Source organism: Protopterus annectens, chromosome 11.part0 (assembly GCF_019279795.1).
Source record: "Protopterus annectens isolate FY-2018-M chromosome 11.part0, PAN1.0, whole genome shotgun sequence".
NCBI lineage: Eukaryota > Metazoa > Chordata > Ceratodontiformes > Protopteridae > Protopterus > Protopterus annectens.
Genome location: NC_056745.1, coordinates 478,333,829 through 478,348,482, shown reverse-complemented (window position 1 = coordinate 478,348,482; position 14,654 = coordinate 478,333,829). Strand labels below are relative to the sequence as shown.

The following is a 14,654-nucleotide window of genomic DNA, read 5'->3' as shown; positions in this document are numbered from 1 at the left end:
TGCATTGCCAATTCTCTGCACTGCCCTTTGGCTTATCTACTGCGCCCAGGGTCTTTACAAAGTGCCTGGCACCAGTGATTGCATTCTGCAGACAAAGAAGCATACAAATTTATCCTTATCTGGACAGCTGTCTCATTCAAGCAGAGGACAATGAGACACTTCTTCAACATCTGGCATTTGTAAAAAGGCTTCTAACATGCCTAGGGTGCACAATAAACTAAAAGAAATCCCAACTGGTACCCTCTCAAATGATTACATTTCTGGGTGCAAGCTTGAACACACCTGCCCAGATGGCTTACCTTATGCCAGACAAACAAAGGCAACTGACAACATACTTCAAACAAATGGCAACAAAAACCCAGTTATCTGCAAGAGACATTCTGCAGGCTTTGGGGTTCATGGCATGCTGCATTCTACTAATTCCATATGCAAGACTGCATATGAGGAAACTTCAGTGGTACCTAAAAAGGTTATGGAGTCAACATTGTCACAGTCTGGAAACAATGATTCCTCTCATTCCCTGCCTACAACAGGAGTTTATTTGGTGGGCAGAGACATGTCACCAAAACAAGGGACTGTCATTCACTCTACCCCCTGCCACCCAAACCCTAACTACAGACGCATCAGACTATGCATGGGGGGCCCAACTGGCGGGGAGATGCATTCAGGGCAAATGGAGCCCAAAACAAATGCATCTACATATCAACCAGAAAGAGATGCTAGCTGTTCAGAATGCTGTGACAGCCTTCAAGGACTTACTTCATCCAGGACAACTACTGATAAAGACAGACAACACCACGGTTATGTGGTACATAAACAAGCAGGGGGTACACATTCCTACCCCCTTTGCAGACTAGCCATGGCATTGTGGAACACAGCTTTGACTTAACAAATACATCTTCAAGCTCAATTCCTGCCAGGAAAACAAAATATTCTGGCAGACGGCCTAAGCAGAAATCTTATGGACCCGCACAAGTGGAAACTGGATCCACAAATCTTCAGTATGTTAACACAGAAATGGGGGAGCCCAGACATAGATGTATTTGCCTCTCTCCAAAAAATTATCAACTGGACAAATTCTGCACAAGGACTTATCGCAGACAAGCATGGAAAGTGGATGCCCTATCCTTCAGTTGGAAAAACTTATCAGTCTATGCTTTTCCCCCTCTGCCTCTTCTCTCCAAGGTCTTACTAAAGGTCAGACAGGAAAAAACAAAAATGATCCTAATTGCTCCAGACTGGCCTCACCAGCACTGGTACCCAATTCTAAGGAATATGTCTCGGCTCCCTCCTTGTTACTTGCTTCAAATACCTCATCTACTATCTCAGCAGAACAATCAAATTCTGCACACTCAGCTCCAAACTCTGAACTTTGCAGCATGGCTGATCATTTTATTATTCAAACAACACCTCTCAGTAAATCTGTGATGGATGTCATTTTGGAAGCCAGAAGGCCTACTACTAGAAAATCTTATGCTGATAAATGGAAGAGATTATGTGCTTGGAACCATGCACAAGGAACGGACACAGCAAAGCCCAATATCCCTCAGATTTTACAATATTTGACTGAGATGCTTGACAAGGGCCTATCTTTTTCTTCAATAAAAATCCATGCCTCTGCCATCTCGGCTCATTACAACACGGAGCCTCCCCTCATTTCTCATCCTGTGCTTAAACAATGTCTTAAAGGGGCCAACAATGTAAGGCCTCCCAGAAGATCACCAACTCCTGCATGGGACCTCAATTTTGTGCTGGAAAAACTCACCCTGCCTCCTTTTGAAACAGCAGCTACTGCGGATATAACATTTTTATCTTGGAAAACAGCTTTCCTCTTGGCAATCACTTCAGCAAGAAGGGTTTCAGAACTACAGGCTGTCATGGCTGTAGAGCCTTTTATTACATTTTACCCGGACAGGGTGTCCCTCAGGACCAATCCTTCTTTTATGCCTAAGGTGGTATCCAGTGTGGCTCTTAACCAAACAATTCACCTGCCAACATTTTACCCATATCCGCAGAACAAGGGGGAGTGGATTCTGCATTCATTGGACGTACACAGACAACCAAGATTCTACTTAAACAGGACCAAATCTCTAAGAAAGTCTGAGCAACTACTGGTGGCATTTGCTGCAGGATCAGAGGGGAAGGCTATATGAAAGCAGACTATTTCTAAGTGGATAAGCCACTGCATTTGTTTCTGCTACTTGCACCATGGTAAACCTGTGCCCAATGGGATCAGGTCACATTCCACCAGGGCTGCCTCTACCTCAGCAGCTTTTCTCAGAGAAGTTCCAACCAAAGGCATTCTAGAAGCTGCTACTTGGAGCTCTGTTCATACCTTCACAAAGCATTATCATTTGCCTCTCTTCTCCAAATCCAGGGCAGGCTTTGCCACTGCAGTTCTGCAGGGCCTTATAGCCGCTCCTAATGCTATTTAGTTCCATCCTCCCATCCATAGTTTTGGGATTCTACCCAAATGTAATGACTGCAACAGTGAAACATGAAGAACATAGTACAGTTGTGCACACTTACCATAAATGGAGATGTTCGAGTGTATTCACTGTTGCAGTCCGGGTTACCCACCCGCCATCCCCCTTTTTCTGTAACTTCTCTTTCCTTCACTACATTCTAAAGCCTTTGTGGTGTATTTGCTTTTAGTTGAAAGTAAAGTTTATGTTGCTAAAAGTGCATTTACATATATTTCTGTATATATATATATATATATATATATATATATATATATATATATATATATATATATATATATATATATATATATATATATATATATATATATATATTTATTTTTGCTCCCCATTTGGGGGGCACCTGACATCTGTGGCAAGAAAAACTAAATAAAATGGCGTCGGCTGCATGTTTTATACCCCTGATGACCTGACGTCATTGAAGAGGAGACAGCAACCGACGCAGGACCCAAGTTTTTCTTATTCAGGCCGACTGAGGGCAACCTGCCAGCAGATTACCCAAATGTAATGACTGCAACAGTGAATGCACTCGAACATCTACATTTATGGTAAGTGTACACAACTGTACTTTCTGTCTTTTGGTATCTAGGTCCATTTAAGTTGGAGGGCCTAGTGCTCGCTTTTAGTCAGAGCAAGTTAGTTTCCAAATATATCTTTAATATTTCTTAGATGTGCACCGTTTGGTAGGTCAGTATGTGTTTATATATCTAGCAGTGTACTGAGTTATTTGCTATTTGTAATCCTTTTGGGAACTTCTTTCTTCTAATCATGTCTAAAGACACCAGGGAGAAAGAGCATAAGCCTTCGGGCTTTAAAAAAATGTCAGAAGTGTACCCAGAAATTGTCAAGTACAGATGGACTTGTCATTTGTTTTTATTTTCTAGGGGCTATACATCTACAGGAGAATTGTACTTTCTGCCACTCGTTTAGTGCACGTATGTTACAGGAAAGGAGAAACAAATTGATTGTTAAGGGACTCTTAAAGCCAACCTTTGAGGAAGCTGTGCAGAGTGCTTCTATTTCTTCGTTCTCTTCTTCTTCTAAGAGGGACAAACCATCCAAAAGTCCATCTCCTGTCTCTTCTGCTCAGTCTGAGCCCCCAGAAGAATTGTCAAAACTTTCTAAGCCATCTACCTCCTTGGCTCCACAGACCTCGGAATCATCCCCAATGTCTTCGTAGCCACAAGATACCGTGTCTCATAGCTGGTCCATTTACATTCCACTCGTCTCCCCTATCTTAAGATCTCCCATTTTGGAGAGATCTCGTTCACCTTCTCTATCCTCCAGGTCCACTAGGAGCCTATCTGATGATGACGTGGAGCGGGTGGTGCTCAGACCCCCATCAGGTCTCAGAGCCTTCCAAGACTCTTGCATCCACTGTTGTTCCTCCTCCGAGCCAAGCTGGATCTTCGGAGCTGGAGTGCCTAGTACCACTTATTGTAGAACCGTTGGTTCCGGGACCCCCTTCGGAGATTATGGAACTGACATCTGCTCCAACACCCTCGGCGCTGTCCACGGTGTCTGGGAGTCGGGGTTCTCCAATCGGCCTCGGGGGAGTGGGGGACGCTTGGACTTGAATTTATTTGGTTCCGAGCCTACCCCTTGGTGCATCGGCTTTGGTGAGCTTTGCTCCTACTTCGGCCTTGGAGCCGGTCTCTCTGGGGCCGGGGGTGTCCTCTCTCTCTTAGGAGCTGGAGATATCTACAGATCTGGTGGGATCTGCTTTTGAGCTGAGGAGGAGTGTGCTGTCCCGCTCTACATAGGGATACCAGCATTCATTCCCCCCAAGGCACAGGCTACTGTCTCAGCACCACCCCATCCACAGGACAGCAAAGATCCAGAGCTTCAGGGTCTTCCATTGGGCGAACCTCTCTCTTCTGAGTCCTCCCCAGAATACTCTTCTAAGGAGCCCCCTCAAAAGAGGGCATGCAAGAGGAAGCATATAGACTCCCCTGATGAGTTTGTCACTTCAGACACGGATGTCGAGGAGTCAGAAGGGTCCCCACGGTTGTCCTATGATGATATCTCATTTGCAGATATCCTGGAGATCCTAAAGCAGAGAGGCAGCTGGAAAAACATCACCCCTTCTGATGAGGGGTCTGTGTACCTGAAGGCCTTTGGATCTGAACTTTCAGCCTCCTGGGTGTCTCCGCCTTTTGATGAACTAATGGACTTGGTCAGACGAAAGGCGTGGGAGTCACCTGACACTATGGAACCAGTCCCTCGCAGGCCAAACAAGTTTTTGTCAGCCCCTGCTGGAAAAGATTTTCTCTCAAAGGATGTACCTGTAGATGCTGTGGTGGTGGCAGCAGTGACCAAGAAGAAACTGTCTGAGACATCCTCATCTGTTCATCCTCCGAACAAAGATTCTCGAACGATGGACAGATACAGGAAGCTTGTCTTTTCGTCAGTGACTTTTACAGTCCGATCGCTGAACTACCTCACATACTTTACAAGGCTGCAAAGAGATCTCCTGAAAGAGCTAGAAGATACTCTACAAGGTTCATTAGCTGCGGGAGTGACTGAGAAATTCTGCTCCCAGCTATCCACTATAAATTCTGTTGTCAACTCCTCCATGAGACCGATATCTTATGCAGCTGATGTAGCAAGTAGGGCAGCAGGTTTAGGAGTTTCCTTGAGGAGACTGTCCTGGATGTGCTTGTGTAATTTTGCGGAACCTTTTAAGTCTATTTTTACTAATGCCCCCTTTGGTTCCGCACTTTTTGGATCCAAAGTAAAAGACACACTCGCCAGATACGAGCAGGAAGGGAAGACTCTCTCTGCAGTTGGAGTACATTTTTCTGTACATTCAAGACCATACCCTAAAGGTCAGAAGAGTGGAAAAATGTGGTTCAAAAGATCCCAGGGAGCTTTCCAAGATGCACGAGGTAAATCATTCCCCAGGGGCAGAGGGGGAGGCAACAATGGTAGACGTCCTAGAGGCAGAGGGGGTCTGCAAAACCAGGGTGACCGTGATTCCTTTTGTGGACGTCCCTATCAGCATTCCTGAAAGGAGGCCTGCTTGCTTTACTCTGGAGGCAGTCAGGGGATGTTTGTCTTTGTACCCAGAAGCCTGGCAAAGTATTACACAAGACAAGTGGGTACAAAGCATAATATCCAGAGGATATTCCATTCTCTTTTGCCGCCCTGTCCCACAAATCAGAACAATCCCAGATTTTCCATCCAATCTAAGGGAGCAAGCAACTATAGAAATCCAAAAGTTGCTTGAACAAAGAGTCATCCAAGAAGGTCCACACAGACCAAATAGGATTCGGAACTTACTCAAGATTCTTTTTGCTGCCAAAAAGAACAGGGGACTGGAGACCCATTTTGGATTTCAGCAAGTTAAACGAATCTGTCAAAAAATCGAAGTTCTGAATGGTGACACTGCAGTCAATACTTCCCTTCTTAGGGAAAGATGATTGGATGTGCTCAATAGACCTCCAAGATGCTTACTACCACATAAAAATTGACAAATCATCAAGGAGTCACTTAAGCTTCTGGCTGGGAGCCAGTCATTAGGTCTGAGCTCAGCCCTTTGGTCTCACTACAGCCCCTAAAGTGTTCACCAAATGGATGGCAGTAGTAACGGCTCATATGAGATGTCTTGGATTCCAGCTGTTTCTGTATCTGGACGACAGGCTCCTAACTGCCATCACTAAACATCTACTCCAACAAGCCAGGGATGCGACATTGGAAATTTGTGCTCAGTTAGGCATAACAGTCAATTTACAAAAATCTGCCTTGTTGACATATTACTTCATAGGAGCAAACCTAGACACTGTTTCCATGATGGCACCTCTTCCAGCCGACAGAATTTCAGCCCTCAGACATCAAATATTTCACATTCTTCCAAAGGACAAGGTAAAGGCAAAGGTAGTTCTAAAACGTCTAGGGACAATGGCTTCAACCATAACATTAGTTCCTCTCGCCAGGATGCATATGAGAATCCTTCAATGGCTCCTGTTCTCCCAGTGGTCTCTTCAATACCTTCCTATGTCCCACCTGATCAGAATAACGGAGTCATGCAAAAAGAACCTATGGTGGTGGATCCATTCCAACCATGTGACTATCGGGAGACCCTTTGTTCCACAACAACCTGTTGCTACAGTGACCACGGACGCTTCCCAGATAGGCTGGAGGGCATTATCTGAGAAGGGCGGTCCAAGGTATATTGCAGGACCATGTGGCCCACTTGCATATCAGTGTTCTATAGTTGAAAGCAGTGCTTCTGGTGTTGCAAGCACTCCACGACTCTCTCCACTGGGGACGATTGCTATACAGTCAGACAATATGTCAGTGGTTTGGTACATAAACAAGGAGGAACCAAATCATACCCACTTTGTCGAGAGGCTCTGAGAGTTTGGCAATGGGCAATTTCTTCCCAACGCTTTCTAGTAGCAACGCACATCCTGGGGAAATCCAACGTGATAGCTGACAATCTCAGCAGGGCAATATTAATGCCTTACGTGTGGTCTCTGAATCAGAAGATAACGGAAAAGATTTTCCGGAAATGGGGTCAGCCTTGCTGCAGTCTTTTTGCCACTCCCATGAATGCCAAGTGGAGCAGCTACTTGGCCCAATTCCCCGCTGGGGAAGATACTGAGAGATGCACTTGTACACGTTTGGCCCTTGGGACTTTGCCTTTCCCCCTATTCCTGTCATACCCAAAGTCATCCAGAAAGCAAAATCCTTGGGAAGCAGGATGATTCTCATTGCTCCATATTGGCCTCAGCAGATTTTGTTCCCCTTCCTCTGGCCTCATCTTCAGGAGAAGCCTTGAGCTCTGGACCCAGTTCCAGACCTTCTGACACATATGTCAAGAGCACATCATCCTTCTCTCCACACCCTCAACTTGACAGCATGGCTGATCCACTTCCCAATTTAGTCAGGCTTCAAAACTTCACTCCAGCAGTCAAACACATTGATGTCCTCATAAAGTTTCTGCTAGAAAACTATATACTAGCAAGTGGAAAAGATTTTCTCACTGGGCCCAAAATAGAAACATTGACCCTTTTTCTGTGCCTATTCAGTCCATTTTAGAATTTCTGGCAGAAGTCTTCCAGCAAGGCTTGGCTGCAGCAACTATTAGGGTCCAGCTAGCTGCAATTTCGAATTTCCACATTGGTGACCATTCTCCTAACTTAATGTCATACAGGTTGTGTAAAGCATTTTTAAAAGGTGTTTCCTTATTGAGACCTCCTTTTAAGGAACCACTTTCTCCCTGGGATTTAAATTTTGTCCTATCTCAACTTACATTGCCACCGTTCCAGCCTTCTTCATCTTGTGATCTTATATTTCTTTCCTGTAAGACCATTTTTCTAGTAGCCATAACATCTGCCAGAAGCGTCTCAGAGTTGCAAGCACAGTCAATCAGGCCTCCATATCCGATCTTTCATAAGGATAGGATATTGTTACAAACAAATTCATCCTTTATACCTAAGGATTGCTCTCAATCCAATATCAATCAGTCCATTGAGCTCCCAATGTTTTTCCCCAACCATTGCAACAAGGCAGAGTATAAACTCCATCAGTTGGACGTGCATAGACAGCTCAGATTCTGTTTGCATAGAACTAAAGATTTCAGGAAATCTGATCAATTATTCATCTCCTTCTCTGAGGTAAGAAAGGGTATGCCAGTTTTTAAAGTCACCTTTTCAAATTGTCTCTCCTTTATCTATACCTCCAATAATAGAAAGCTACCATTCAGAATTAGGAGTCACTCAACCAGAGCATTAGCTACATCATCTGCTGTTGAGGCCAAAATGTCTGTGGACAGTATTTGTGGTGCAGTACATGGGCCAATCCTCACACGTTTATCACTCATTACAAAGTGGATTTGGCCTCCAGGGACAGGGCCTCCTTTGGTTCCACTGTTCTCAAAAGTGTACTCTCATGAGCCACCTTGGAAAAAGGTGCTAGGGATGCTGTCCCATCCAATTAAGAATGAAGGTGAGATAGGACAACATAACATAAAGAAGTTATGTACTCACCATAACGTTCTATGTTTGTTGTCCATCTCGCCATTCATTCTTACGACCCCTCCCTCCTTCCCCCGTCCAAGATCCTCCTAGAGGACCTGGTGGTGATCTTTCGTCTTTATATGAGCTCCTTGACTAAGTTTGTTTCTCCTTGACATGGGGTCATAAATATATATTAGTATGTTAGCAGCAAACAAGATCTGGAGAGTTGCACCACTGCATCATGGGATAGCTACCTGCTACGAGCCAAGTTTGAGACTTCCAGCTGTGTATTCGGCCAAGTCGGAGCCAAGGATCAGCTCCAAACCCATCCAAGTAAGAATGAATGGTGAGATGGACAACAAACACAGAGTGTTGTGGTAAGTGCATCACTTCTTTTTTTATAAAGTACAAGCAGGTTTCTGGTACCCACCTTGGTACTACAATCATATCGGAGGGGGAAAAGCAACCAAGGTTTGAGTTAAACTTTTAGGAGAGGGTGAAGTTTTCCTTTAAGTCAAAAATAGGTAATTAATAAAATACCAAAAAAATTAAAGTAAGCTAATTTACAATATGCACACAGTTCAAGAAGCATTTTGAAATGGTAAAACATATTCGTACAACAATATCTAAGGTACATCTGATTCATTAATCTAAGTAAATTTTTATATAACTCATTACTATTTAAATGCCAAGTGGCTTAAATTGGTGCCAGACAGAAACTGGGCAAGCTTTTCTAGGCTAGAATGGTCAGTCTTCATTATAGGGGAGTTATCCTCTTTACTAACACTGGCTTGTGGTAGATTCCACCCTTTCCCTTCTTTTCATAGTTCCTCTAATTTTGTGGTATTGGGCCATTTGACTTATGATAAAGGTTACTGTTTCACTGAGGGTACAGTCCCCATAAACCTACAGTCTCTGCTTTCCATCCCAGTCTTTCAGTTTTTGATCCGCAGTGACCCTGTGCTAAACTTCTAAAACTGTACACACGTTACAGTTTTAATCAAATGTACTTGTTTGTCAACTCACTATTCTGATTTTGATAAGCTCAACATAAAATAAGAGCTTCTGCATTCCTCCAGATCCACAGACAGACTGTGTTAAAATTGTGATGATGTAGTAAATGTAACTGTGTGTGTGTGTGTGTGAACTTAGTAATGATTTTACATTTTTGTGTTCCAGGGACTAAAGAAACCATACAATCCAATACTTGGAGAAACTTTCCGATGCATGTGGGTACATCCAAAAACCAATAGCAAGACCTTCTACATAGCAGAACAGGTATTGACAGCCATCACAGACAATACTTCTGGATGCAATTTGCAACTGAAATTTTAGCAAAAAGTGCTTTTTAAAGTGCTATACAGTATACTGCATAGTGGGATGGTCTGTTTTATGATCAATGTAATGTCCATTGCAGAGTCTCCTTGTAAAGCTTCTTTATTTAGTGTTAATTTCACCGTCATTGTTTTCAGTTGACTGAAGTGAAGTGTCACTTCACATCAGTTGTTTCAAATACAAAACTGAGCTTGCTGTACTAAAATTTTCAACACAACTTGCATTGTAAAGTTCCCCATTTTTATTTATTAATTTATTTTTATATATTTGTATTTTTCTCCAGGGTAGAGCACTAATCTCCATGGACCTTTGTCAGACTAAGCCCGGGGGGGCAGTGTATGGTTAAGTGACTTGCTCAGAGTCACACAGTTAAGCAGTGGAAGCTGAGGGAATCGAACCTTGCACCACTGGACTACAAGAAAAAGCCTGTTAACAGTTCCTTAATCCTCTAAGCCAACTACCGGGCTAAACTACCTTTCAGAGTGTAATTGCAAGATATTTTATAACATTTTAGCTAGTGTTATTCCAGTTATACAGGCAAGCATTCTGTACTAGTTAGGTGAATGTTTTCCTTGCATCTCATAACTGTCATTCTTCAGAATTAAAAAAACAAAAAAAAACCACGGAACACTTGTTAAACGAATATTGTTTCTTTGTGCTGTTTGTTACAGGTATCTCATCACCCACCTGTGTCTGCCTTCTATGTAAGTAATCGAAAAGATGGATTTTGCCTCAGTGGTAGCATCCTGGCCAAATCCAAGTTTTATGGTAAGCATCCATTATGACTTATCTAAGACGAAGTGTAAATATATTTATGCTGCACCAAAGTGATAGGTTTTCTAGAACTTAGACATAAGAAATGATTGCTGATAAGGAAAATTAAATGCATTCATTCAAACACAGTGTGTGCATGTTTTTTCAGAACAGTTGCTGATGTAAGCAACAGCATGCATTTGTGACTTGTGAGGGACATCCTTACCTCATTAATGGCCTTTGATCAGCATTTCATATCTGTGTTTCTGTTACGTCTGCCTAAATAATGATGTAATTCGCATTTGACAAATCTTAATTTGTGGCATTGTTAGCGGTGAAGATTTATTTATTTGTACTAACTAGTATACCTTTGGCAGACTGTTGCAGGAGTCAGGGATAATTAACTGTGTAAGGACATATGTAAATAACGTTAGTAAGATACAGGCACTGTGTAGACTCCCTTGAAGAGCTGTATCTTATTTACAAGATCCAGCTATTCACAAAAGACTCTGATCATGTTTTACTGAAACCAGTAACATTTGTAAAATGTACTGAATCTGCAAGTCTGATACCTAATTACATAAAATGAAGCAGTGTGTCAAGTGTGTGTGTGTGTGTGTGTGTGTGTGTGTGTGTGTGTGTGTGTGTGTGTGTGTGTGTGTCTCTGTGTGTGTGTATATATGTCTGTGTGTGTGTATGTGTGTGTGTGTGTTAAAAGCCCACATTCCACATATATATATATATATATATATATATATATATATATATGTGTGTATATATATGTACATGAGGTTAAAAGCCCACATTCCACCAGGGTTGAATGAGTGTGTGCCTTTAAAACCTTTATTGAAACCTTTGCAACAAATAATTTAATGATCATGTGATTTTAACACCATTTATATGTGTTTTAGACTCTGTCTTTGTTGCATTGGAATAAATGGAGTTTTTTATTTGTGCTTGGTGTTTCCAGTGGATTTATTTATTTTTCTTGACTACTGTTGACATTGTTTTGTTATATACTAGTATAGACCTCAAAGATAGTGTTGAATTCGTGAAATTATCTCTTAAACCAGCTTAGTAATATATATACTATTACTAATAACTTGTGTCAGACCCTTATTAAATTAGTGTTGCAGAATAACTATTTTACGTTTGGAAATTAATGTTTTGGCAAAAAATGGGAGTGGCTATGGGGGCACATGTGGCACCCTCTTTTGCCAACATTGTATTATATTGGTGGGCATAAGTTTATTTGGTTACCCATCCTTTATTTCAACATGTAAACTGGTATAGGAGATTTATTGACTGTTTTTTTGTTTGGGGGAGGTGAGTGAAAACGATTTTGATAAGTTTTTACAAGATATCAATTCTAGGCTTTCATGGCTGAAATTCTTGAGCTTCAGTAACCTAGCTGTAAAAGTGAGCAATGGCTTCAATTCATTTTTGCTGTTTGAACTAAACTGTTGATCCTGTAGCTTCACAGTATTCTTGTTTTGTGTAGGCTTTGTTTTTCTTAGCAGTTTTGGTAAAATCTTATAGTTTGAAGAGGTTGATCCTTGTTGTAGCAAAACAACCAGTTTAAGATTAAATTAAAAATAAAAGGCACTTTTTTGCAGCACTAAATTCATAGGTTCATAGGTGTGAACTAGGCTAATGGCCTTGGGGCCTTTAGAAGCCTAGCCCATAGATTACCCCGGCATCGTGCCACCCGATCTTATTTCCCAGTGCCTCTGTCAAGTAAAGCCACTGGAATGTTCCCTGGGGTGAATTTTCTATTTCCCATCCACTCATTAAGATTTCTCTTGAAGAGGACCAGTGAAGTGCTCATGCTTAACAAATCCAGTCATCCTTCTTTTGCAAACATGATGTAACTAAATCAGTCTTCCGTTAGATTCAGACACTTTTCCATTTTCACAACTGCTTGGCAAAGTAGGTAGTAGGTAAGCAGTGTGTGTGTTTGTGTGAGGAAAATGATTATTCAATGTACACCAGATAGAAGAGAAGTAAGATTATCCCACTAATCAGGGAATGCGGAGAGGCAGATTTGAGATATACAAACTGCTGTATCCAGCTTTCTTCAGAATATGTTTCTGGATGATCAAAGGCATATTTTGGATACAGAACTGGCTAAAAAGGATATTAAAAAAAAAAAAATGCTTTGTCTCTGTCAGCTTGATTTCTTCCCTTGGGCCCTATGGATCCAAGGTCTTCAGGGCTGGTTGAGTTTCCTTCTTGCAGGTTGGAGATGATGGCTTGGCTGATATTGGCTCAGGTTTCTGCCATGGTTTCCTCAACTTTGGCCATGTTGGAGCCCAGCAGAACTCCGGGGCCAGTGTGTCAGGCTGGCGTCTCTGGGTTAGGTTAGATGATTCTGGCTTTGGTGTCACCCCTTCCCCTTAGGGCATCTGCCTTTGACAACTTATCTTCTGTCTTGCTGCTTGGGCAGGCCATGACTCTGCTGGAGTCTGGAGTGTCCTTAGGATCCACAAACCCAAGGTCCTTTGTCTCCGATTGGCCTGCTTTGGTTTCAACTTTTAACATCATAGAAAGGATATTCTCTTGTCATGAGAGAGAATGGTCGAGTATGATCAATGGCAGCACCTGTGACCATTCCTCAGTCTTCTCCCAGATAGCCCACCGTGGTTGGCTTCCAGTCTTCCCCCAGCCAGGCCTCTTGCCTCTTCCCTTTCACCCCCAGAATCACTGGTGTGGGAAGCCTGTGGTAAGAGGTGGTGCAAGAGGAAGCACCTATACTCACCTTAGGAATCCCTCACAGAGGACACTGACCTCAAGGAAGGAGAGTGGTACCTCAGATGCCCCCCATGATGATGATGCCTCTTTTGTCAATTGTTTGGAACTTCTTCACCAGCTTGGTTGGTGGAAAGCTGAAGCACCTTCTTTGGTGGAATTGGTATTTCTGAATGCCTTCCTGGTGGGCCCATCCACATCCTGGGTGGTTCCCCTTCCTGATGCATTGATTGACCTAGTGTCTGACAGGGCATGGAATGAGCCCTGTATGGTGGAACCTATTTCCAAGAAGCCTGATAAGTTGTTTGCCTCTCCTAAAGACTGGGTACTTTGGTGTAACGGTCCGGCCTTAGATACTGTTGTTGTGCTGGCAGCCACCAAGAAGGACATTTCAGATGAGAGTTCCTCTTTCCATCTCCTAAATAGGGTATTTCGGTCATTGGACCATTTAGGGAAGCTCTCTTTCACCTCATCTATGTTTGTGCTGAGTTTGCTAAATTATTTAGCCCACTTGCTCAGGCTTCAAAGGGACATTGTGTCAGTAGTGTCAAGGTTTGCTACTATTTAGCAGACTGTGGAGTCTCATAAATCCCTACTGGCTCTGTTGTCCACCTTGCAGCTAATAAATAAAATTTCCATGAGTTTGCTATCTATTGTTGCCAATGGAATGTCCCAAGCTGCTAGCCCCAGCATTGCTATGTGCTGCCATGCTTGGAAGAGGTTGTGTAACTTTGCAGACTGTTTTAAAGCATCCTTTATTAATGCCTCTTTTGATGGTTCCAAACAGTTTTGTCTGAAAGTTATACACGTTGATCAGGATTGAGCAAGATGGAAACACACTGTCTGCCACTTGCGTATGTTTTGCTGCTACTCAGTGGTCATTCTCCCAGAATCCAAAAGGGAGGGTGGGGTGGGATGTCTTTTCTTCAGGAAGTCACAACAGTCTTATGAAGATGCTCCTCCTGAGAGTTCTCCCAGAGGCAGAGGGGATTACCACAATAGATGCCACCCATGAGGCTGGGGCAGTCCACAGAATCAGGGTTTCAGTAGAGCTTTCTCTGGGAGACCCTTTCAGTGATCCTGAAGAGTTGCCCAACTGTCCTGCTGTGGAGGCATTTGGGGGTCATCTGGCTCTACAAATGAAAGCTTGGGAGGCCATCACCTTGGGCCCGTGTGTGTTTAGTCGTATCCAGAGGCTGTTTAATTCCATTTTTAGAAGTTCAGCATTTGAATCCATTATGTCTCCCAGATGTTCCACTCTGTTAGAGAGAGCAAGCATTTATCTATATTCAGAAGCTGATGACAAATTGTGTCATCCAAGATGTCCTACCAGACCAGTGAGGATCCAGGCTCAACTCAAGATTCTTTTTGG

General features: G+C 42.8%; 1 protein-coding gene across 1 annotated transcript in view; it reads left to right on the top strand.

The window, feature by feature from the left end:
- OSBPL8 (oxysterol binding protein like 8) overlaps window positions 1-14,654 on the top strand; it is a 3,324,100-nt gene that overhangs the window by 1,553,874 nt on the left and 1,755,572 nt on the right. The window contains exons 14-15 of the mRNA XM_044087980.1: window positions 9,626-9,724; window positions 10,453-10,549. Coding sequence (XP_043943915.1) covers window positions 9,626-9,724; window positions 10,453-10,549 — 196 coding nt within the window. The remainder of the gene's footprint in view (window positions 1-9,625; window positions 9,725-10,452; window positions 10,550-14,654) is intronic.